Source organism: Hemicordylus capensis, chromosome 16 (assembly GCF_027244095.1).
Source record: "Hemicordylus capensis ecotype Gifberg chromosome 16, rHemCap1.1.pri, whole genome shotgun sequence".
Taxonomy (NCBI): domain Eukaryota; kingdom Metazoa; phylum Chordata; class Lepidosauria; order Squamata; family Cordylidae; genus Hemicordylus; species Hemicordylus capensis.
In genome coordinates, this window is record NC_069672.1 from 930,426 (window position 1) to 953,737 (window position 23,312).

The following is a 23,312-nucleotide window of genomic DNA, read 5'->3' on the forward strand; positions in this document are numbered from 1 at the left end:
CAGCACCCAGCTCCAGTGAAAAGTGGGGATGAGCTTCCTGTGAAGGAAACCTTCCTTGGAAAAACTAATCAAAGGGGAGATGCCCCATCAGAGAGAAGAGGGGAGGGAGACCACCCTCCTATTCACCAGGGTTGTTCCCCCCTCTGAAAGAGCTACAGGAGTACTTGTGGGGATCAGCACAGGAGCCCACAGGCAATTATTTAATGAAAATTAAGTATAAAAGAGACAGAACAGTGTACCACCAATATTTGGGTGAGCACGACTGGGACGGAACTGTATGTCCATGAGGATGTCACTGACACTGTCCAATAGGTGCTGGCAGACATCCAACAGATATGGGGAAAAGGCTACTAACCAGCTTCTAGCATCGCCCTGTGATGTGGCCATGGCCTTTGCTTAGATACAGGCTTAAAGGGGGGCTTGACAAATTTGTGACACGTAGCTCTGCCATCTACCCGTCCCAACATTGTGCTGTCTCCCAATACCAGTGGCTGGAGGACACAGAGGGGTGGAGCTGAAGCCCCTACTTGCATGCAGAGGGCCCTGGGCAGCAGATCCAGGAAGGCCCTTCTTTGTCTGGAACCCTGATGAGCTGCTGCCAGTCAGAGTAGGCAATACTGAGTGAGGTGGACTGACTCAGTGGGAGGCAGCGCCCTACGTCTAGCAAACAAGGAGGGCCCAGCTACTGCTGGAAAGAGGCTGGTGATGAGGTCCCGGCGACTGACTGGTACGGAGGTGACCAGAGCTGGACCCCAGCCGGAGAGGACCCTGCCCCGGCTGCAGCCCTGGGCTGCGGCTGGAAGGGAGAGCCTCTTTGCCCTGCCTTCCCCCCTCTCCAGCAGCACAGCAACCCGCCCTCTGTGCAGCCCCCGGCTGCAAAAGTCCCCCCCCCTTCAAGGACTGAAAGCGGGGGAGTGAGGAGCAACGGATTTCTGGAGACTCTGGGGGGTGCCCCTGCCGTAGCTGGGAGGCAGCCACGAGAGTGGGCCTTTTGTGCAGCCGACTCCATCTCCTCTCGCTTAATCACGTGAGAGGAAAACAGAGGAGCCAAGTTGGGAACTAATTGACTGTAAAAAAAGTTGCCTTGCATTCCACCCGCTCAAGCCCCTGCCCCGAAGCGCTCCTCCCTCCCTGGCTTTCTGATCATTCAGCCCATTCCCAATATGTTGTTTCAGGAGGAATTAGCTGCAAGAGAGGCAGACAAAGAAATAGTCTCTCCCCTTCTTGGCGGATTTATTGCCCTCTCCTTCCCTTCTGGGGCTGCTTAAAACCATCAAGCAATTCCATCTGGGACGGAAAGCATTCTCATTTTATAAACAAACAGATCCGTCCCTCCAAGGCAGCCCCACTCCTGCCACTGAAACAAACCCAGCCATCTACTGTAGCTCAGCAAGACGCTTCTCAGGCTGGGCAAGCAGTTGCCACTGGGAGGCCAACAAGGAGGGCATCAGAAGAACAGCCTCCCCGCTTGTCTCTCATCCGCTAAGGTAGATTTCCTCTGCAGATGGAGGTTCCGTTGACTGGCACAGAGTGCTTAGGCCACAGACTCTCAGGTATTAGCCCCCCTAAACATTGTGATTTATAAGAAAAGAAAGTGGAGTGCTTTAAAAACAATCAGCCTAGGCATGGCATATTTGGCAACCCTGAAGAAGATGTGCTCTTCTTGAGCGTTCTGGGGAGAGAGCAGCAGCACAGCACAAGAGGAAAGCTGTTTGCTTTTAATTTATGTCTCTGCACATGAATACATTAGGATCCCCAATACGAAAGAAAAGGGATTGTTGCAATGCACGTCCCCTTCCGAAGAGACCCTCTCGGGGCCCATTGGAGAATTAATAACAATCCATATCCCCCCTTCAGAAACTGTAAAGGAGAGCGCCGATTTCCCTTGTGTGGCCTTTGATGCATGAATCGTTAAGGAGCTGTAATGACCGCAAGTCCAGTATATCACCCGCCATGGCAAATATTTTCTAAAATAAATCCCAAATAATCAATTTGTGAAGAGTCGACATTTTTTAAACACTCCTTGTAATAAACGCCTGCCTATCACATCCATCACCAAGATGGCGCTGGATTTACGGCTGCCCAGATCGCAGTTAACAGGCAGAGAGGTTTCTGCTACTGTCATGTAAATGCTGGAAGTGGGGAGGAATAAGAGAGACTGCCGTCCGTCCGCAGCACACAGGCTGGGGCCATCTTATGAGACGGAACGGCCGGACTCTGGGCCGTTATCAGAGGCCGCCTGGAGAGTTTCCTCCCCCACCCTCGCTCTCAAAGAAGGAGAGCTCTAAGCCCACCGTTCCCACCATTTTGCCTTTGCCCCAAAGCAGAGGTCACGAGACCTGGCCACGATCATCCATGCCTCGGGTGCCTTCCAGGGCAGGCTGAAAGATGGGGCTGCCCTGGAGGACTGCCCAGAACTTAGTTGCCCTGCCCCCCGGAAACCCCCCTGGGTTTCACCCAGATTGCTTGGCCCACCCGGATTCACCCGGATTTCAGCTTTCTTTCTTTTTCTTTCTTTTTAAAGCTAAGCTCTAGCCCTTGTGGAAGCGGGGTGGAGCAAAACGTGCAGTCACTATTCCGCTCAAAAATTAGTTTCCAGCCAATTTACATAATATGCAAATTAGGCACCTGGGTTGGGAACGCCAGTCTATGGCCACCCTAGCAGCACCTCCATTCGGATGCAGGATCGCAGCTGCCCTAAATGGAGAGAGGAAAGTGCTTCTCTCTTCTGATTGGGGTCATCCAATGCAATTGATTGGCAAAAGATCCCAAGAAAAGAAAGGACTTCTACACACGCGGCATCATTAATAGGTGGGTTTCCCGGCCATATGATGCACCAGCCACAAGCTCAGATGGTTTCAAATGGGGATTAGACAAATTCATGGGGGAGGAGAAGTCCATCACTGGTGATTAGCCGCAAAGAGGAAAAACAAAGCCTCCATGTGCAGGAGCACCATGCTGCCAAGGACCAGCTGCCGGGGAGCAGCAGCAAGAGAGGGGTTCCAAGATGAAGCACTCGGCAGGCCTGTTCCACTGTCTAGGTTACTGCGGAGCTCTTGGTGCCCCATTCGGCAAGCGCCATTTTCCTTCGCCCTGCAGAGGCTGTTGGACTTCCCACGGCTCCAGACCCGCCTCCCCCAAGACTCGCTCCCTTCCCCACAAATCAAAGTCAATCCAGAACCGGAGAGCTGGAAACGGGTGGGCTGCCTCCCGAGAGAAGGGCTGTCCTTGGGGCGAGACCAAGGCGACTCTCTGGCCTGGACATGCTGGGGTGCTGAGCCCTGCCCCCCACCCCCGACACGAGAAGGTGCCAGCTCAGCACAGCAGCACCCAAGAGGCTCACCTCCCTCTGAAGGCCGCCCTTCCGCTTCTGTTTTGCTGGCATGCAGGAAGCCGGCGGTCTGAGCAACATGAGCCTAATTAGTTTGCAAGCGGCACGGCTCACCTCCGATGGAGAGCAAAACCCATGTTGAATTACAGCAGATCAGAACATCCGAGGAATAGTTTTGCAAGATTAGCTCTGGTCTCACAAGTGGCTTTGCCCTCTGGTAAGAACCCGGGAGTACATTTTGCCGACAATCACAGAGAGCGGCGTAAGGCGAGGGAGCGTGCGCAATTCCAGAACCAGCCGGGGACTCTTCATATACTGCCAGGAAAACACACCGGCCACTTCCAAAGAGGAGAGGGAGGAAGAGGGAGAGGAAGGTGCGGGGGGGGCCCTCCCAAACCCTCCCAAGCTGTGCTAATAAGACTACGCGGTCATCACCGTGGCTATCCTGCCAACCTGACAGGCCACCTGTGCGAGCAGCACGCTTAAACCCGACCACCGTAGACGCCTTTTGTGAATTTGGACAGCAATCTGCAAGGGCTTACAAAGTAATTGGAAACTTTCAGGGGGGAAATCCACACACACCCTTGACGTGCTGGTCTGTAATAAGGTTCAGGGGCTGCTGGGATGATCATGCAAATGTGAACGAAATTCACAGGGAGTAAAAGAATGGTGGGTGGGAGGGGATGCAAAATAATCAGCTGTACCCCCCAAACTCCACATCCAGAGCTTGCAGGAGAGACCGGAGTGTGTGTGTGTGTGTGTGTGTGTGAAACTACGGATCCCCTGAAGTCACCTTGTGCTCAACACTCTCAGAGCTGAGATGTCAATTTTGGGGCCACGTGGCAAACCTGCAGACGTGCAAAATCTCCCGAGAAGAAATTGTGCTAGCCTGGTTGGACTCTAGAGTCCCCCTGGACATCCCTCCCAATGTACACAGACCGCCACATTCATGCTGATGAAGCTCTCCTTAGGAAAAAGAAAAATGCCGGCCACTCTGCTCTGAGATGGTGAGCCAGGAGCAACCCAGCAGATGCTCCTCCTCCACCGCGTCCCAAGACCCCTCTGGAATCCCAGCCTCAGGGCTCCGGCTGAAGCCCAGCCTGCCTACACTTCCTACAGCATCTTTGCTGCTAGGTTTCCCTGCCCCTTAGTGGCCCTACATCCCAAGACCTTTACCCAGTCCTCGTCCGGCCACGGGCAAGGCTTTAAACCCAGCCAAACTGACAACTATCCCTTCCCTCACAGAATCCGGACCACAGCTGGTTTACATTCCCAGGGCAACTCAGCATTCCCAGTCAGTGCCAGCGGCTTCCCTGACACAAGAAGAATGGCATGTAACCTGAGCCCAAGCCTATGGGACATACATGGGCCTTAATACATGCCCTCACCAAGAAGGACAGGCCCCCTTGTCACAAACACACACAAAATGGAGGTTTTCATCTGATAGGAAATGGTACCTTTTGGACCACTGAGAGAGAGAGAGAGAGATTTCTAATACTTTTTAAAAAACCCACCTGTTGTTCCCCCCCCCACACACACACCCGACCCCAAAGAGTATAGGGAAGTCCATTCTGCATTCATGTGTACCATTCATGGATATTTATAGAACGCCATGCACAAGGAAACAGCAGGCACATTAACTAAACCAACCATCTGTAAATTCACTGCAATGTCAGCCCAGAAAGGAGCTGGTGTTACCTGAAGCCCTCCGCTTTACCTCTGTTTATTCACAGAATTTTTTAATTATACCAAATTGATTGTGCTAGCTAATTAAAAGTTCAAGGAGGACAGTGGACTGGGGAATCTTGAACAGCTCCCACCGAGCGACAGAAATGGAGGCCGGCCAATGGCATCTCGTGGCTGGTCTACCTGGAGCCATCAACATGGTGATAACTTTTGAAAAGACTGCTTCCAGGAAGCCCCCAAGAGGGCCACTGCTGCCCAGCAAGTGGCATGCAGAGGTAGACTGCTGTTGGATTGGGAGGCTCAACCTTAACCACTCACTCACATTGGCTGGGATCATGGGAGTGAACAGCCGCAGGGGATGATTCTGGCAGAGACGCTGCTGTTCATACTAGGGGGAGGTGCATGATAGTTGTGGGTGGGGTGGGGTGGGGTGGGGAGGGGAGGCCTTGCAACCCGGGATTGCGATGCTGCTGCAGATGGCAGAAGGGAGGGAGTCTCTGTGGGGGAGAATGAGGCCCCTGGGCTGGCTGTTCCTGCTATCAGAACGGTTTACAGCCGGTTCCTTGATAAATATTCTCCCCACCCTGGTAAGTAGGATGCTGATTTATATTCTGGCAGCAAATCAGAGCCGGAGTGATCTGGCAGAGCTGTCATTTCATGACCAGTTAATACCGAATGTGGCAAGTATGATCTTGTGCCAGGTGGAGTCCTTGCTAACCTGCTGCTGCCTCAGAGTTTCTTTGCCGGAATGAATCTTAAGGGGGGGGGGGGACAATCCTTCTCCCCACCCTTGGATGAAGGACATGCTCACCACAAGCCACAACCTGGTGCTATGCTCAACTCATACCTGCAGAAATCCCCCCTCCCCATTTGTGGTGGCAGAGGGAAACGGGGACCCTGCCCCCCTCACCCCCTGAGTGACACAGCAGGACTGGCACCACGGAGACCACCACCCCTGGCTGGTTGTGTGTGTGTGTTTAACCCAGTCCCCCAAAGTGCTTGCAGCTCTGTTGAAGTCTGTATTCTCTCCTAAGTGGACACACTTCCCTTCATCCAAGTCACGTATGAAGAACTCTTATTTGTTTATTTATCTGTGTGTTGTTAAATGTATCCACCTCCTTTCATGCAAACAATCCCAAGAGTACCACCCTCTCGGGACAAGCCCCTCCCCAGCACTTCCAGAGGGTTTGTCCAGCCAAATAAGGGACGGCTGCTTCTTGCTGGACACGCCTAAGGTGCCTCCGTGCAAAAGTGACCACCCAGGCCTTGAGTGAGTCCTGAAGGGCTCCCCAGGAGAACGGAGGCCAGCGTTTCCAGAGCACACGAGCCAGAAGGGAGGCTGGGAGGGGACACACCTCCATGTGTGTGTGTGTGGCCAGTTATTGGGGTGGGGGGCTGCTAGCAGCCCCTCTCCCCCTAATAGGTCGCTTCAAGGCATGATGCGGCACCACCACATCCCAGATTTCCCTGTCCCCCCTGAAAGGGGCAGCCAGTGAACCAGAAGCAAGGCAGGGGAAGGCTGAACGGGATGACCTCAGAGCATGCTTTTTTCTAAACCAGATCACACCGAGGAGACGGGTGGAAGTAGGGCCAGGAGCCGGGGGCAGGCCTTTCCTGCTCAGCGACGCCCAGAGAAACCGGGCCATTTGGACATACAGAGAGGCACACAAGGCGTGCAAGCAGGAAGCGTGCCCCCCCCCTTGCAATCAAGGGACACTGAAAGCCTTTGCCAACCTACCACCAACTCAAGGATTCTTGACATGTCACAAAGCCTGCACTTTTCCCCTGGCTCCAGCACTGTGACCCGGGGGGGGGGGGCGGGGGGGAGGTTCCCTCTTTTCTGAAGAGGGCAGGGGTGGGGAACAGGCACCACGTCAAAGCAGCCATGGCATCGTGGCCCACACCGGGTGCGGAAGAAGACCCAGCAAACACCCTGCACTCGTCCCCAGTCTTGATGAGGAGCCGGATCAAGGCCCAACTCTGGGAGTTGGTGGCAAATTGCTGTGGGAGGATTTCCCAGTGCAGGTGGGCCCCAGAATTAACAGGGGGGAGAGGAGAGGGGAAAGGCTGGGTGGAGGGCTCCAGGGGCACGTGGAGGAGGGGGGAGAACCGAAAGATACTGAGAACCCTTTTTTCAAAAAGACAGAACTGGCTCGCCAGCAGAAATCGGACCTTTTTGGAATGCAGGAATAGCCAGTCAAAACTAAGACACGTGGATGAGGCACGGCAAAAAGGAACGCTCATTGTATTGAAAGGACTTTCTGCACCATCATCACAACATCTGAACACACCCAAGGGCGTTTGGGGATGTGGCTGTTGCTATTACTGTTGCCATCCGCTTTCCTAATTCCAGAAGCCCTTCCTGCCCACACCTTGGCTTTCAGAAGCAAAAGGGACCAAACTGAGTTGGGACACACACACATTTCTGCCATCAAGTCCCTCAGTCGGTTTCTCAGGAGAAATAATTCCTGACCGCAAAGCCATTGATGGGCACACGCCACCCACGATGGGTTTCGGACACAGCGGCCCAACGCTTCCCACAACAGTTGCCAACGCAGGGCACGTCCTCCGGGTCCAGAAACAAAACCGGCCCTTGCCTCATTTTGAAAGCAAGATCACTGGCCAAGGCATAGCAAGGAGAGCCACAAGAGCACCCACGTCCACAATGCAGCTTCTCTAAGCCCCGCTCTTGCTGCAGCAACACAGTGCCAGGGAGCCCTCCCCGCCCCGGAACAATCCCCCCACGGAGCCCCCACCTCCAGAGCACCCCTCCAGCCCCACCAAGAAGCAACCAAACAGCAAAAACAGGCGGCAGTGAGAGGGGTGGGTGGAAGGAGCACACAGACCACTCTTTGCAGGGAACGGAAGCAGAGGTGTCTCTGTTCAAAAGGACAAAGCAAGCAAGACATTGAGCCCACCGTGCCGAGGCGGCCCCCACCCCCAAGCCCCCGCCTGGTGCCTACCTCCACTCCCTGCACCTTCAGCTTCATGTGATCCTCTCGGGTGGTCTTCCCGTCTTTCCGCTTTTTCCAGCAATATCCATCTTTCCTGTATTTCACCTTCTTCCTGTTGTATAGGATCATAGAGCCATTCTGGGGCCTGGAAAGCAAAAGAAAGGCATTCTGTTATATGACTGAGCAGAGCAGGGGAGGCCCCAAGGGAGGAGCTGGTTCACACACGCCCATCGCAACTCTGGGCTGATGACCCCCACGTGTGAACGGACCACCCCAGGGAGTCACATCTCTGAGGGATGGCCTCACACAGGCAGAGGGGCCAAGCCTTGTCATGGAGTGAGTTCACACATGTAGGGGCCAGGAATCACGGGGTGGCCAGTCACGCATCTCAGCCGTGGGGGGAAACAGAAAGGACACGCTTCCAGCGGGCAGACAATGAACTCCCTTTCTTGCATTGCTGATGCTTGCTGGGTTGGTGGGTTGGTTTTTATACATTTGTATACCACCCCAAACCGATGTCTCTGGATGGTTTACAAGAAGATGAGACAAACTAAAACAAACAAACAAAAAGGCGAAAACAGTACAACAATTTAAAACGTAGCACAGTGTTAAAACTATTAGAACTGTACGTCTAATTAGAAGCCTGGGCGAACAAACGTGTCTTAACTGCCCTTTTAAAAGTTGCCTTTAAAAAACACACACCCAAAACCCGCCGTTTAAAAACTGCCTTTTTAAAAGATGGGGAGACTCTTCTTTCAGCAGGGAGTGCATTCCAGAGTGTCGAGGCAGCAACAGAGAAGGACCACCCCTGTACAGCCACCAGACAAGCCGGGGGCAACTGCAGATGAACCTCCCCAGATGATCTTAACAGGCGGTGGGGCTCATGGTGAAGAAGACGTTCTCTTGAATACCCAGGGCCCAAGCCATTTAGGGCTTCATAGGTTACAACCAACACTTTGTATTTCGCCCGGAAGCCTATTGGCAGCCAGTGTAACTCCATCAGTAAAGGAGTAACATGGTCTCTCCGAGATGACCCAGAGACCAATCTGGCTGCCGCATTCTGGACCAACTGCAGTTTCCGGACTATGTACAAAGGCAGCCCCACAGAGAGCGCATTGCAGAAGTCCAGTCTGGAGGTGCCCAACAAATGTACTACTGTTCTGAGCTGTTCATCTCAACCTCATTTTGAATCACATTTTGCAGCCTACAAAAATGCACTTGTGAACTCCCAGTGGAAGGAATTAAGCGTGAGAATAAGGGTCAGGACGCAGAATCACAACCAAGTGTGTGAACTGGAAAGTAACCATTCAAATCTGGAGTAAGGAGCACACAAAATCAGGTACAGCATTAATTATTATTATTATTAATTTGCATTGCAGGTACGAGCCTAGGTTATGCGCTGGAGCTCCCCTGGTCCAGTTTCAGCACGGCCATTTAGTGATTGATTAAAATTTTCTAATATACCGCCTCCTCTAAAGACTCTAGGCGGTGAACAACAACAATACCAATAACAATTATTTAAAATAACAACAAGAACTAAAGGGCAACCGTCTGGCAAAACAGATGGGTCTTAAGAAAGCACCCAGGGAGGGGGCTGAACAAGTCAGGGGGTGGGGGGGGGAAGAGTGTTGCAAAGAAGAGGGGCGGCCACAGAGAAGGCCCTCCTACGGGCCCAACTATCTGCGCTCTGTGTGGCCAGACACTGTCGGTCTGGGGCTGCAAAAACAAACCTCCTCAGCTGAGACAGGAATGCACAGGCAGGGTGAGGCGGCTGCTGTTCGTCAGGGGAGGTCAGGGAGCTGACAGACTCCAGCCCTCTCCACCCTCTCCAGTCTCTCAGACACTCTTGGCGTGCCTGCCTCCCAGATATGCTGCCAAGGCCTCCAGAAACGTCTCCTCTCAGGAGAGATCTCTCTGGGCCTTGGGGCCAGGTGCAGCGAGTCAGGCACTCAGGCAGGAGGCACAGGTGGGAGAGGGCAGCAATCAGGCAGCCCCAAGCCGGCCCTTCAGCAGCTCTGGGGCTGCCAAAGCAAGCCTCCTCGGCCGAGACAGGGACGCCGCACAGGCAGGGAGAGGCGGCTGCTGTGCGTCCGGGGAGCTGACAGACTCCAGCCCCCTCCCCTCTCCACCCTCTTCCATCTCCCCATAATCTATCATAATCATCAATCTATTGATTTCACGACCCTGGATGGTTTAGTATCATCTGCAAATCTGGCCACCTCGCTGCTTACCCGGCTTCTAGATCATTTATGAATACATTAAGAAGCACTTGCCCCAGTACCGCTCCCTGGGGAACCCCACGTCTTACTTCCCTTCATTGTGATAACTGTCCATTTATTCCTACTCTCTGTTTCCTGTCCTTCAACCAGTTAGCAATCCACACATTAACCTGGCTATGGTGCAGCCACATCTGGAGTACTGCGTACAGTTCTGGTCACCCTGTCTCAAAAAGGACATTGCAGAACTGGGGAAGGTGCAGAAGAGGGGGGCGACCCAGAGGAACAGGGGCCTGGAGCCCCTTCCTTAGGAGGCCAGGCTACAGCCTCATCTGGGGCTCTTTACTTTGGAAAAGAGGCAACTAAGGGAAGACAGGATAGAGGTCTATAAAATTATGCATGGAGTGGAGAGGGTGGACAGAGAGAGTGTTGTTCTCTCTCACAACACTAGAACCAGGGGTCATCCCATGAAATGGAAGGTTGGGCAATTTGGGACCGACAAAAGGAAGTATTTTTTCATACTGCACATAATTATGGAATTCCCTGCCACGGGATGTGGTGATGGCCACTAGCTTGGATGGCTTTAAAAGGGGCTTAGACAAATTCATGGAGGACAGGGCTATTTTCTGGTAGCTACAGGCCACCTCCAGCCTTAGAGGGAAGATGCCTCTCAATCCCAGTTGCAGGGGAGCCACAGCAGCAGGAGAGAGGGCAGGCACACACCTCTGGCCTGTGGGCTGCTCCCCAGAGGCATCTGGTGGGCCACTGTGGGGAACAGGAGGCTGGACTAGATAGGCTTCCTTGGGCCCGATCCAGAAGGGCTGTTCTTATGTTGGAAGGAAGGAAGGAAGGAAGGAATCTACTGGACAAATATTGCCCTGAAACCTGCCATTCCATAGTAATATAAAAGTTGACTACTTCTGTACAACTGATTGCTATACAAAAGATTCTCTCCAGCTTGGTTACAGCAGTTAGGTTTCGACATGACCTGCCGTCACACCCTAGCTTCTAAAAATCCCGTCTGCCCAAAGTGAGGGGGGCAGCTGATGGGTGTCCTTCTCCAGCTGTTGGGTGTCAGATCTGGGCTCTGCTGATGTCTCCTGCTTTTTGCTGCTTGATCCAGACTCTCTCTTTCTTTCTTCTATTGATGCCTCCTGGTGGTATTGCATTGCTAACTGCTTTGGATTTTGCAAAAGTAACATGGAACTTTTTTTAAAGCTATTGTGCATTATGATTATTGTATGCACATAATTTCCCCCCAACATGGTGTAACATTCAAAGATGAACCTGACATGGTAGAGTCCTGACTTCTACTGGCTTCATCTTCTACCCTCTGCACAGGATGGCAATAACTGGTCTACGTGGAGGGGGGGGCCTAAATGGTGAGCAGGGGTGGGGGGAGAGGATGCTGCTGGTTTTGTTGCCTACACCATTTCTCACCTCCGAAGGAATTTTAGCAGCAAACAGGACATGTTAGCAACGAGATAAAACACAACCACACATGACAGGCACCAGGGCTGGGTTTCCTCCCCAGATCAGAGAGGATTTGCTGCCCGCACGCAAGAGCAACAGTCCCTTCGGCTTGGTCTTCATCACCTCCACAGAGTGCCCAGCCATCTTTCCCGCTCAGAAATGTTCTCTCTTCAGCATCTTTGGACCGGGACTGGCATGGTGCACCAGCCATTTGTCCAAGGAGCCATTTCGCAGCCTTTTCGGTCCAAACGTGGCTCTACACCCCCTGCCCTGCCCCCGCCCCCCATGGCTTCACCATATGGCCAACTGATAGGATGGCAATGCCATCCTTGTGCAACATTTCGGGGGGGGGACACAACCCCCACTGCAAACCAGAATCCGCTAAGAAGAGGCCATGCATCATCCTCAGGCAGACGCCATGGAGATGGTTGCAAAAATTTATAGAAGTACATTAGTCACAGTAATTTGGCTTTGGAACACCAAGAACAGAAAGAAATACAACAACATTAGCAGCAGTTGCGGCAATAAACCACTTCCGGAGAAAAAGCTGGAGTTGGCAGCATTCGGTCACGTAAATCTCCCGGAGCTGGAAAAATGAGGCCCAACCCAAGAAAGCAGAGGGCGGAAGAGAGGCTGAGCCCTGAACCCCCCCTCCGCCCGCAGCAGGCGCAGCCACGGCCTCCGTTGCCCTCGGGCCAACACTCCCACTCTTTGAAGCGCTCTGCCTGGAGAGCCGGAAGGGGGCTGCTACTGGCCTGGGCCCTCCTCCGTTCTGCACGTTTCGGGAGGCCCTCCAAAAGACGCTTGGCCAGGGATGGCATCTGTGGGGCAATAGCTGTAGGGCAACATGGATCCACACACACACACACACACAAGGGGGGTGAGGTGGGCAGTTCAGGAGATGAGCCAGGGTGGGAAGAGCCTATGACCCCACATCACTAGGTCACCCCACATCACTAGGATCCCCTCACTCAGATAACAGCGGGGACACGAGCCTGGAGACCCCCACACAGCCGGCAGCCCCAGCCCTGCCTTCATCCTCTAACTCGAAGGAGTCCTCCAGGGGCATTGCTGGAGTCAGCCCCGACAAAACCGGGCAAGGCCCCTTTAAGGAAGAGACCCTTCCCCAAGACAGCACTCTACCCAGGCAGCAGCAGCAGCAGCCTTACAAGCAGCCTTACAAGCTCAGAGACATTGCCGGAGCAACATCCCATTCATGTTGCATTATCCAGCTCCCCCCGTGACTCTGCATGGCACTAGTCCACATGTGGGCTCCATGTGGGCATTCAGGCCAAAGAGTGAGGGTGCAGTCGGAGTCAGGGGCACGATCCCACGCTCTCTTATCGTTCTCTGCTAGTGTGTCTTCTGAACCAGAGGAGTGATTATTACCACCAGGCGCCCCTTGACATCCCTGCCCCCCCCCGGCTTTCCCCAACTTTCCCCTCCCCTCCCCCATGCGAGCTATAGATGGTGCGTCTCCTGTAGACGGGGCCTCTTGATTTCCATTCTTGTACTGTACAGAGCAATGCTAGGTGCTTTATACATTAATAATAGCCATACGGTTGAATCACTTTTGCAGGAGAATTTTTAAAGTGTAGGCTAAAGGTATAAGGTGGTTGGAATCACGAAATGTTAGAGTTAGAAGGGACCTCAGAGGCCTTTTAGTCCACTCCTCTGGGAAAGAAACGGCTCCGGCATCCCAGACTCCCCAACCTCTGTTTGGAAACCTGCAGCAAAGGAGAGCCCCCACTCCTGCCCCCCCACTGCAGGAGGCCGGCTGCCCCACTGTTGATCAGCCCTTTTCTCCTGATGTCCAGGCTGCATCTGCTTCCTGGTCCTTTCAGCCCCTCCCTCAGATCTCCTCCGATCCCCCTTGCTGTTCATTAAGGTCTCTCCCAAAATGCAGGGTGGGCCTTCTTGGGCCTGATCCAGCAGGGCTGTTCTGGTGTTCTCAGGTCCCGTCCTTCCCGTCATACTCTGCTTCTTCTGCGTTTCCCTTCAGGGTTTGCTTGGACTGCGTGACATAAGTAAGGACAGCTTCCTGGCACTCTTTGGATGCTCAGCACATAATTAGAAATACTCTGGAGACGCCGATGCAAGGCTTCCTTGGGCTGCTGTTTTCTAGAGCATGACAACTCCCAGGCCTTGACCAAATGTCCTTCGTGCTGTTTTGTTTGCTCGCTCGCTTGTTTTTTAAGGGAGCTGATGACAGGTCCCGATAACCGATCCCGAGACAACCTCTGGTTTCAATAATTGTCCTTCGCGCCAACTCAAGGCCTGGAGAACATGGCCAGTTCGTAGATATCGCTGTAACAAGCGAGGGTCAAATTTAACCAGATATAAGTCCTTCCTAGAGAATTTGTTCTCTTGTTGGAAAAGTGAGGGGCGGGGAGAGAACACAGAAGGAGAGAGAGAAAGAAAAGGAGGCTGAGGAAATATGTCTCCCCTGCTTATCTCTCTCAAACACAAACACAGCCAGGAGTAATAAATTGATGGCGAAGGCAAGGCGGAGAAGATCGAGATTGGATAGAAAGCTCGGAACGCTCAGCGGCTACGTTCCCGAAAATAAAACACAACACCTTCCCCAAACCAATCTTGCCCAGAGGTTGAGCCTGTAAACTTTCCTTTGGGGATTTCTCCCATCAAATTTATATCAGACATCCTAGATTCTGGGCAGTACTGAGCACCTCTGGCTTTTCAGGACTGGGCTCCTTTCTAGTATATCATTGCTGATGTCAGATGAGCTCTGCTGGATCAGACCCAAGGCGGCAGCGGCGGGGTGGGGGGGCAGACTCAGACCATGAGAGGGAGAGCTGGTCTTGTGGAAGCAAGCATGAATTGCTAAGCAGGGTCCACCTGGTTTGCATTTAAATGGGAGACTACAGGTGAGAACTGTAGGGGTGTGCACGGAACCAGTTTGGCGGGTTCGGTTCCGAGTCCAGCTGAACTGGATCCAGTCTGGTTTGGCCACTGAACCAGGCTGAACCAGCCCATGAACCGGTTAGGGATATACTTGTAAAAGGATTCCCCTTGACAAGTAAAGAAGGGCATTGCCTATAGTAAGGCGGGGGGGGGCAGAGAAAGGGTGTTTTGTACCTTATCTGTGGCAGCGAAGGTGGCAGAGACAGTGGCGGCAGCAGCAGGTGGTGTGGGGCGGCCTCCTCCAAACCTCCTGCCACTCTCCTGAAGGACATCCTCGGCCACAGCAGATCAGTTACGAAGTACTCTTTCTCTCACCCCACCCCCGGCCTGACTATAGGGAATGGCCCTCTCACTGGATCTTTTCCTTAGCCAGATATATTTCCAAACTGGTCAAAACTGGTTCTTTGAGAACCGGGGCTGCTCCAGTTCAAACTCGGATCACCAAGGGGCTGGTCTGTTTTGAATGGAGCCGGCTCGCACATCCCTAGAGCACTGTAAGATGTTCCCTTTAGGGGATGGAGCCACTCCGGGAACATCCGTCTGCTTGCATGCAGAGGTTCTCCTGTTCCCTCCCGGGCGGCATCTCCAAGATAGCGTTGAGAGAGACTCCTGCCTGCAACCCTGGAGAAGTTGCTACCGGTCTGTGTAGACAATACTCAGCTAGTCTGGTCTGACTTGGTAGAAGGCAGCTTCCTATGTTCCCCCTTCCAAACGGCCATGGAATGCATTGCATTTCCGAATGGCCAATGGCTATTTGGAAATTTCATGTATTCTGGTGGCCCTTAGGAAGGAACCAGGGCTTTTAAGAACATAAGAACAGCCCTGCTGGATCAGGCCCAAGGAAGCCCATCTAGTCCAGCATCCTGTTCCACACAGTGGCCCACCAGATGCCTCTGGGGAACCCACAGGCAAGAGGCATGTGTATGCCTTCTCTCCTACTGCTGTTGCTCCCCTGCAACTGGTATTGAGGCATCGTGCCTGTGAGGCTGGAGGTGGCCCACAGCCACCAGACTAGTAGCCATTGATAGACCTGCCTGCCATGAATTTGTCCAGGTCCCTTTTAAAGCCATCCAAGCTGGTGGTCATCACCACATCCCATGTCAAAGAATTCCATAGATTAATTATGCGCTGTGTGAAAAAGGACTTCCTCTTGTCGGTCCTAAATTTCCCAACCTTCAGTTTCATGGGGTGACCCCTGGTTCTAGTGTTGGGAGAGGGGGAGGAACATTTCTCTGTCCACCCTCTCTACTCCATGCATAATTTTATAGACCTCTATCATGTCTCCCCTTAGTTGCCTCTTTTCCAAACTAAAAAGCCCCAGGTGCTGTAGCTTTGCCTCCTAAGGAAGGTGCTCCAGACCCCTGATCGTCTTGGTTGCCCTCTTCTGCACCATTCCCAGTTCTACAATATCCTTCTTAAATACCGCAACCAAAGCTGTACACAGTACTCCAGATGTGGCCGCACCATAGATTCGTATAAGTGCATGATAATGTTAGCATTTTTATTTTCATTCCCCTTCTAATGATTCCTAGCATGGAATTAGCCTTTTTCACAGCTGCCGCACACTGAGACGACACTTTCAATGAGCTATCCACCAGGACCCCAAGATCTCTCTCCTTGTTAGTCTCTGACAGAGCCCATCAGCGTATAAGTTCCTATGTTCCTAAGTGAAGTTGGGGTTTTTTGCCCCACTGTGCATCACTTGACACTTGCTTACGTTCAGTGGGCATTCCCTGTCATTCATTTTAGTACATTATCTAGAGCCTCTGTGTTAGCTGCAGAAGGTTTCCAGTTCCCTCCCTGGCAGCATCTCCAAGAGAGGACTGAGAGAGAGACTCCTGCCTGCAACCTGGGAGAAGCCGCTGCCAGTCTGGGTAGACAATACTGAGCTAGATGGACCAAGGGTCTGACAGTATATGGCAGCTTCCTACGTTCATTTGTGTGTGTGTGTAGGGGGGCGTATTTCACCAATCCACATGTGCACACCACTGGAAACTGAGGCAAATGACATATGAACCAATTCCAAAATATGTTCCTAAATTCCTGAAATTCCCCAAGATAATGCAGAAGCCAGAGGGCGGGGACCCAACCCACAGAGCAGCAGCAAGATGGCGCATGGGCTGCCCCACTCCGCTCTTGCCCATTCACAGTGCCACAGGCTCCTCTAGCATCTTCTGCCTTCCCTGCAGTTGCCCTTATTTCTAACCTAAAAGCCCCCCCCCCCACACACACACCATTTCAGCCTCCTCTCCTGTCAACAGGTGCCAGGAAAGATGGGTACATATTATTGACTCATTGTGGCTATTGAATTATTAAATTGTTTATCATTGAATATTAAATGCCCTTTCTCCCTAATGTACAGTTAATAAAAAGGGGGGAGATGATTCCACCGCCCCCCGCCCCACACCCCGCTGGAATGGTTCATTAATCACCTTGAAGACAGGCCAAGAAAAGGACCAGCTTTGCTTTTACACTCTCACGGCAGGCGACATTCATCAACTCCCAATCCAAAAGGGAAAGAGGGTGAACCAAAGTAATTTAATTGCGTCCCTTCGGGGCAGAGCAGAAGTACGCAAGAGGAAGGAAGCCGGACAATATGCAAATGGCGAACGCCCGTGGTACGTTATCGGAAGCAAGAATTATCTGAAATTATTACCCTCCGGCCCCTCAGAGGAACACCACAGCCATGTGGGCCATTAGCTTTAAATATTGCAGGGAGGGATAAAAAATATTATTCTGCTGAATGAGGAACTCAGACTTGCCGGGGACTTATTAAAGACAGAGATGCCTCCTCCTCCCCCGTTATCCTAAGCAAATATTTAGCTATGGGAAGGAAAGCGGTCGGAAGACCATCCATTTCCCAGATTCAAAAAGGAGCTCTGCATTCCCACTAGTCAGGGCACCCAGTCCTGGTCTCTTTGGCGCTTCAGATCTCCACTTTGGCGCTTCAGATCTCCGCAGACAGAGGTTGGGCAGCCCTCCGCCAGGAGTGCTGCAGCAAGCAGGGGGTGGACTAGAAGACCTCCCAGGACCCTCCCCACTCTAACATTCTGCGATCCTGCGCTTGGATGGTGCTGGGGTCCCCAACTCTCTGACGGAGGCTTCCAGCCATGAGACTCCCCTATGCCTTTCCTCCTGTGCCATTGGCAGACTGGGCTTCAAGGGCGCCATCTTGGCTACACAACCAGCTGGCCTGAGGACCCAGTCAACTGACCAGCAAAGTCCAATCGCAGCCCACCCACCCCCAGGCATCCTCATAGCTAAAGCCCCCGCCTCTGGGTTTGCTGCCCCACTGGAGTGACCCGCCACTAGCAGAAGGGCCCTGCCTCAGTCCCCACTCTCTTGGGCCTGGACTCTGCAGGGGTTTCTCGGGCCCAGTCCTCCACAGCTGCTCTGGGACCCAACCACTGCCTCCCCCTTTTGGACCACTGGCCTGCTCCTCTTGGGCCCTCTTGGGCAGACAGCCGGCTCTTCTGGAACCAGACTGTCTGCAGCCTGAATTCGGAGAGGGGATTCCAGCCTCTTGGGCCCAACGTGGACCCTGCTCAAGCTAGTATTGCATCATGGTCAAGAGCAGAAGCTACGAGCCAGAGGACTTCAGCTGGAATGGATTGCCAGTCACAAACCCACTGCCTGGGTGGTGGGCTGCATTCAAACCTCGCTCTCCAGATCGGCTGCCCACCAGCAACATAAAGCTGAGGAGAGCCACGACACAGAAATAATCCCGCCCTCTCTTTACAAATAGGGTTATTCTCCATGTTACTAAGATAGCAGACACAAAGCACTTAGGAGTCCTATACCCCTCTTTCCTTTTTGCACGCGTCCTCCTAGGCCCCCTAAATAGGTAGAAGTCAGAACGCTCAAATACAGGGCCTTCAAAGTGATAACTGAAGCTTGTCCTTAAGAGACGGTGCCCCATTTTGGCAGGGGAGACAACCTCTTCAGCCTCCACAAGATGCCGAAGTGCAGGCCAGTGGGAGGAATTTGCACAGGGTCTTACTAGCTACAACCCATGTGGGAGGAAATGGAAATCATGGGTTATGGGTTCCTTCTCACAAGCTTCCAAGATCCAAGGGCCAAATGCACAGGGAAAGTGATTCAGCTGAACAGAACTTTAATTCTATACCCAACTTTGGTAAGGCTCTAATTTCACAGCTGAATGTGAAAAATGAAAGCATTGTCTTGAAGAGTCAACTGAAAAGCCCCTCTTGTCTGGCGTTTTGTCTCCAAGAGGTAACCAGCTAGATACCTCTGGGGAGCCCACACATAGGAAATCACCGGCCATGTGACCCCATCAACCAGCAAACTGAAGAACACTGCCCCCAATCATGGAAGCTCTATCTCACTTGTAATCATCAATATCCAATAAGACGACACTGGTGTGAATTCCTTGTCAAATGGCTTTCACTACTGAAACGGCACAGGATATTTTAAGGACGAGCTTTAAATGATAACTTTGAAATTCCTCTCTTTTATAGCTCTGTGGCATTTAGAAACTGCTGCCTCGTCTCTTCTGGTGTCTTATTTGGGGCCTGGGGGAAGGACACCAAGAGCAATTTCAAAGCAAAGGATGGTTTGTCCCGGGCGCATGTGAAATTTAAGATGTCTATCTCCCCATCTTCTATTTATCACCACAACTGTCAGCTGCATCGGGCATTTCAGAAAATGGGCTGCTTCTATCCCAGCTCCTGAAATACTTCACTTTTTTGCCTGTTTCTCTCTTTCTTTCTCTTTTTTACAGAAGGCAGATTCTCAAATGAAACAAAGATGATTTCCTATGATCAGGCAAGCTTTTCTGTTTGTATCACGTGAGCAGTTTGCACCTCAAAGGCCTGGTGTGGGCATCTCGTCCCCCATCTCAAGTGGGCCATGGGTCGTGTGCCATCTGGGCATCTCCTACACCTCCCAAGTGAAACCCTTCCCTGCACCACGACCACCACTGGCAACCTGAATGAGGTGTCTGCTTCAGCATTAGCATGCATGGTCTTGTGGAGAGCAATCTGGTGGTCACAAACCCATGCGGGGTCCACCTTGGTTTGCACTTGGAGGGGAGGCTACATGTGAGCACTGTATTTATTTTATTATTATTATTTTTTTATTATTTTATTATTAATTTCTGAGCAGCCCATAACAAGCAATATACAGACATAATCAAAACCAACAAACTAGATAAGCAGTCTGAAATGATTTTAAAACAGTTTTAAAACCCTGGAAGGCCAGGCCAAAAAAGTAAGTCTTCAGGGCTTTCTTGAAGGCCAATAAGATGGTTAAGTCCTGGATTTCCAAGCAGAGGCTGGGGGGCAGGGGGGGCCGTCTGGCAGGGCTGCCATAGCAGATCCCTGACTGAGCAGGAGGTGGACTCGATGACCTCTAGAGTCTCTTCCCATTCTGAAATGCGAGGATTCTGTGATTGCACTGATAAAAGAAAACAGAGCAAAAAAGCAGACCATGGGATATAAAAGGAGGAGGGATCCGACTCGGGATCAGGCCTCCTTCAGAGCTGCTCCTTGGCTCTGGAATGCACTCCCTACGGATCTTAGAGGCTTCAGAGTTTTGGCTGCCTTCAAAGGAGCCCTTCTATGTCTTTTTAGCCTGGCCTATAGTGATTACTGGGATTGTTTTAAACTGGTTTTAATTTTGTTTGAATGAGTTATTTATTTGGGTTTTTTTTAATCTGTTTTTATTTTTGAGAACTGCCTGGAGCCATCTGGGTGAGGCGGCATAAACAAACAAATACATACGGTGGGATCCAACCCAAAGAAAGGCAGGGCCAGGAAGGCACCGACAGAGACTGCCGTCTCCGAAGGCCCCTCCCATTCTAAGACCCCCGTCAATGAGAGGTAACGTAAGGTTCAAAGATTTGGAGGACTGGCTTCTGGAACCTCTCTAGCCCAGCCCATAAATTCCCAGCCCCTTTGGTCTCTGTGGCCATGGTATCCCCCTCATCACATTACTGCAATATTAATAAGGCTGTTTAACACAACCAGTTTCTTCTAAATTGTCACATAAAAATTTGGTAAATGTCAGGCGTATAATTTAATCGAAAACTGTGTTTTACAGCCAGGGAGCTCCAGATTCACAGTAAATACTGCAAAGCTAACAGTGACTCAAAGTTTTTGGGAACAAAGGAGTAAGGTCATTCCAAACCCTGCTTTGAGAAGGGCCTTTTTTTCTGAAATTGATTTTTCCCCTCCATCCAGCTTTTTCACTATTCCACCCTTCTAATTATTTCAGATGTCTGCTGAGAAGAAAATTCAGAAGGCTTCAGACCCATCACCATAAAACTGGAAAATTAGTTCAGAAAGGGAAAGGCCAACAAGGTCAGCCGGCATTAGCAATAGGATCCTCATTTGGATGAAAAGCATTAGAGGGCTTTAAGAAGGGGGGTGGGGTGTAGAGACACAACAATCTTAACAATCTTGTTAAGATCCCACTTTCCCTAGCCAAGGTTTCAATTAAAGACATGTGTCCACACGTTCAGAAAGTCTGGTCAAATGCCCCCACCCCTTCTGAGCATCAAACATAGGAACATAGGAACTGCCACATACTGAGTCAGACCCTTGGTCCATCTCGCTCAGTATTGTCTACCCAGACTGGCAGCAGCTTCTCCAAGGCTGCAGGCAGGAGTCTCTTTCAGCCCTATCTGAAGATGCTGCCAGGGAGGGAACCTGGAACCTCGATGCTCTTCCCAGAGCGGCTCCATCCCCTGAGGGGGAATATCTTACAGTGCTCACACTTCTGGTCTCCCATTCATATGCAACCAGGGCAGATCCTGCTTAGCTAAGGGGACAAGTCATGTTTGCTACCACAAGGCCATCTCTCTTCTCCCATTTGCTTCAACAAATTCTGAGCAACGTGAACAAGGGAAAGTGCAGCATGCTACACATTGGCAAACTCCACAGCAAGGAGAGTTGTGACCCACTGCCATTCAAGTGCACTCCCGGCCGTGAGCCGAGGACCAACAGATTTCCCTCCTTCTGTGCGTATATTGCTTATTCTTTCCAAATGCAGCTCTATGTTTCACTCCTTAATCTTGGTTTGATAAGGTGTTAAATTTTGGTTTAAGAGGAGTTGTTGATTCAGAGGATGCACACACAGAAGGGAAGAGAGCTGGTCTTGTGGCAGCAAGCATGGGTTGCCCTGTTTCATAAGCAGGGTCCACCTTGGTTTGCATCTGGAGGGGTGACTACATGTGAGAGCGCACTGTCAGAACTTCCCCTTGGCGAGGGGGCCGTTGCTCAGGGTCGGGCAGGGAAAGAAGATCCGTCTCTAAAACCCCGGGGAGCTGCTTCCAGACAAGGCAGACAATCCTGAGCTAGAAGGAACAATGGTTTGACACAGGAGAAGGCAGCTTCCGATGTTCCTTCTCAGCTTCCAGGTCTCTGCATCTTGACCTCGCAGCTTTGCTCCCAGGCTTGACCATCCAGCCAGAGAATCCTTGATTCGCCCACCTTGGTGTGCTTGCCAGTAGGACTCAGTTGGGAGACGGGGGTTGCAGGGCGGGAAGAGACACGGAAACGTACCCCCTTGTTGGGGAGAGCCCGATTACTCTGCTGCGGGCCCTGACTTCGGGGGAGGGGATGGTACCCTTGATGGGGGCATGTTGGGGCTGAACTGGCCCAAAGAGAGAGGGATACCTGTCAGTGTGGCCAGGACTGGGGCTTTGGATGATCTGCGGGGACTCTCGTGAGACCGGGGCAAGCTCTTGTTGTGGCCCGCGGTCCCTTGAGGGTTGCCGTGATGGCCAAGAGCTATATAAAGAGCGGACGGCCAATGAGGAGGGGCCAGCCGCTGATGAGAGCAGCTCAGGCTGGCAGGAGCTCTGCAGGTCAGTTAAGGAGCACACCTGGGAGGTCCTGGGAATGAACTCCGCCCCCATCTCAGTGGTGCTCTCTACAACCGCTGAGGCTGAACAGGAAAGGAGGCTTGGCGGACTCCATCAGATGAGCTCCTGGGCTGTGTGCTTCCCGATGTGCTTCACTAAAACACCATAAAAGGTGGGTCTCCATGCAGGTCAGCGCATGGGCACATCAAGAGGGCTTATTTGTTGGATTCCTTCATTGCACATTTGTGCAAAGGTGGAAAGATATGAAAGCTGAGGTCAGCTGCCGATACAGAGCAGTCCCGTGATGCTGGTCTGTTTCAAATTGTTACAAGCCATGGGCATATAATAGAAATATATTGCTGCTGCTACTACTACTGCTGCTGCTACAACACAGAGTTCTGTATAACATTGAGGACTTTTTTTTTAAAAAAAAATGGGCATTTCTAATGCTTCATTTCCACTTTGGAAACAGGACGAAAGCATCCTGAAGACCAGGAGGAGAGCTGGTTGGGTGGTAGCAAGCATGACTTGCCCCCTTAGCTAAGCAGGGTCTGCCCTGGTTGCAAATGAATGAGAGACTAGAAGTGTGAGCAGCACTGCAAGATATTCCCCTCAGGAGATGGAGCCAGGACTCTGGGAAGAGCAGAAGGTTTCAAGTTCCCTCCCTGGCAGCATCTCCAAGATAGGGCTGAGAGAGATTCCTGCCTGCAACCTTGGAGAAGCCACTGCCAGTCTGTGTGGACAATACTGAGCTAGATGGACCAAGGGTCTGACTCAGTATATGGCAGCTTCCTCTGTTCCTATGAACTGCAAAATCGGGGTGGGGGAGGCCTCAAAACACACGGAGCTACAGCCCTTCTTCCGTGGCTACACTCCCTCAGCCTGGCCATCGGCTCTCCTCAACA

General features: G+C 52.0%; 1 protein-coding gene across 10 annotated transcripts in view; it reads right to left on the reverse strand.

Moving 5' to 3' along the window:
* CAMTA1 (calmodulin binding transcription activator 1) overlaps positions 1 to 23,312 on the reverse strand; it is a 687,465-nt gene that overhangs the window by 369,557 nt on the left and 294,596 nt on the right. For all 10 annotated transcript variants that reach the window (XM_053280669.1, XM_053280668.1, XM_053280666.1 and 7 more), the window contains exon 4: positions 7,981 to 8,116. In XM_053280669.1, coding sequence (XP_053136644.1) covers positions 7,981 to 8,116 — 136 coding nt within the window. The remainder of the gene's footprint in view (positions 1 to 7,980; positions 8,117 to 23,312) is intronic.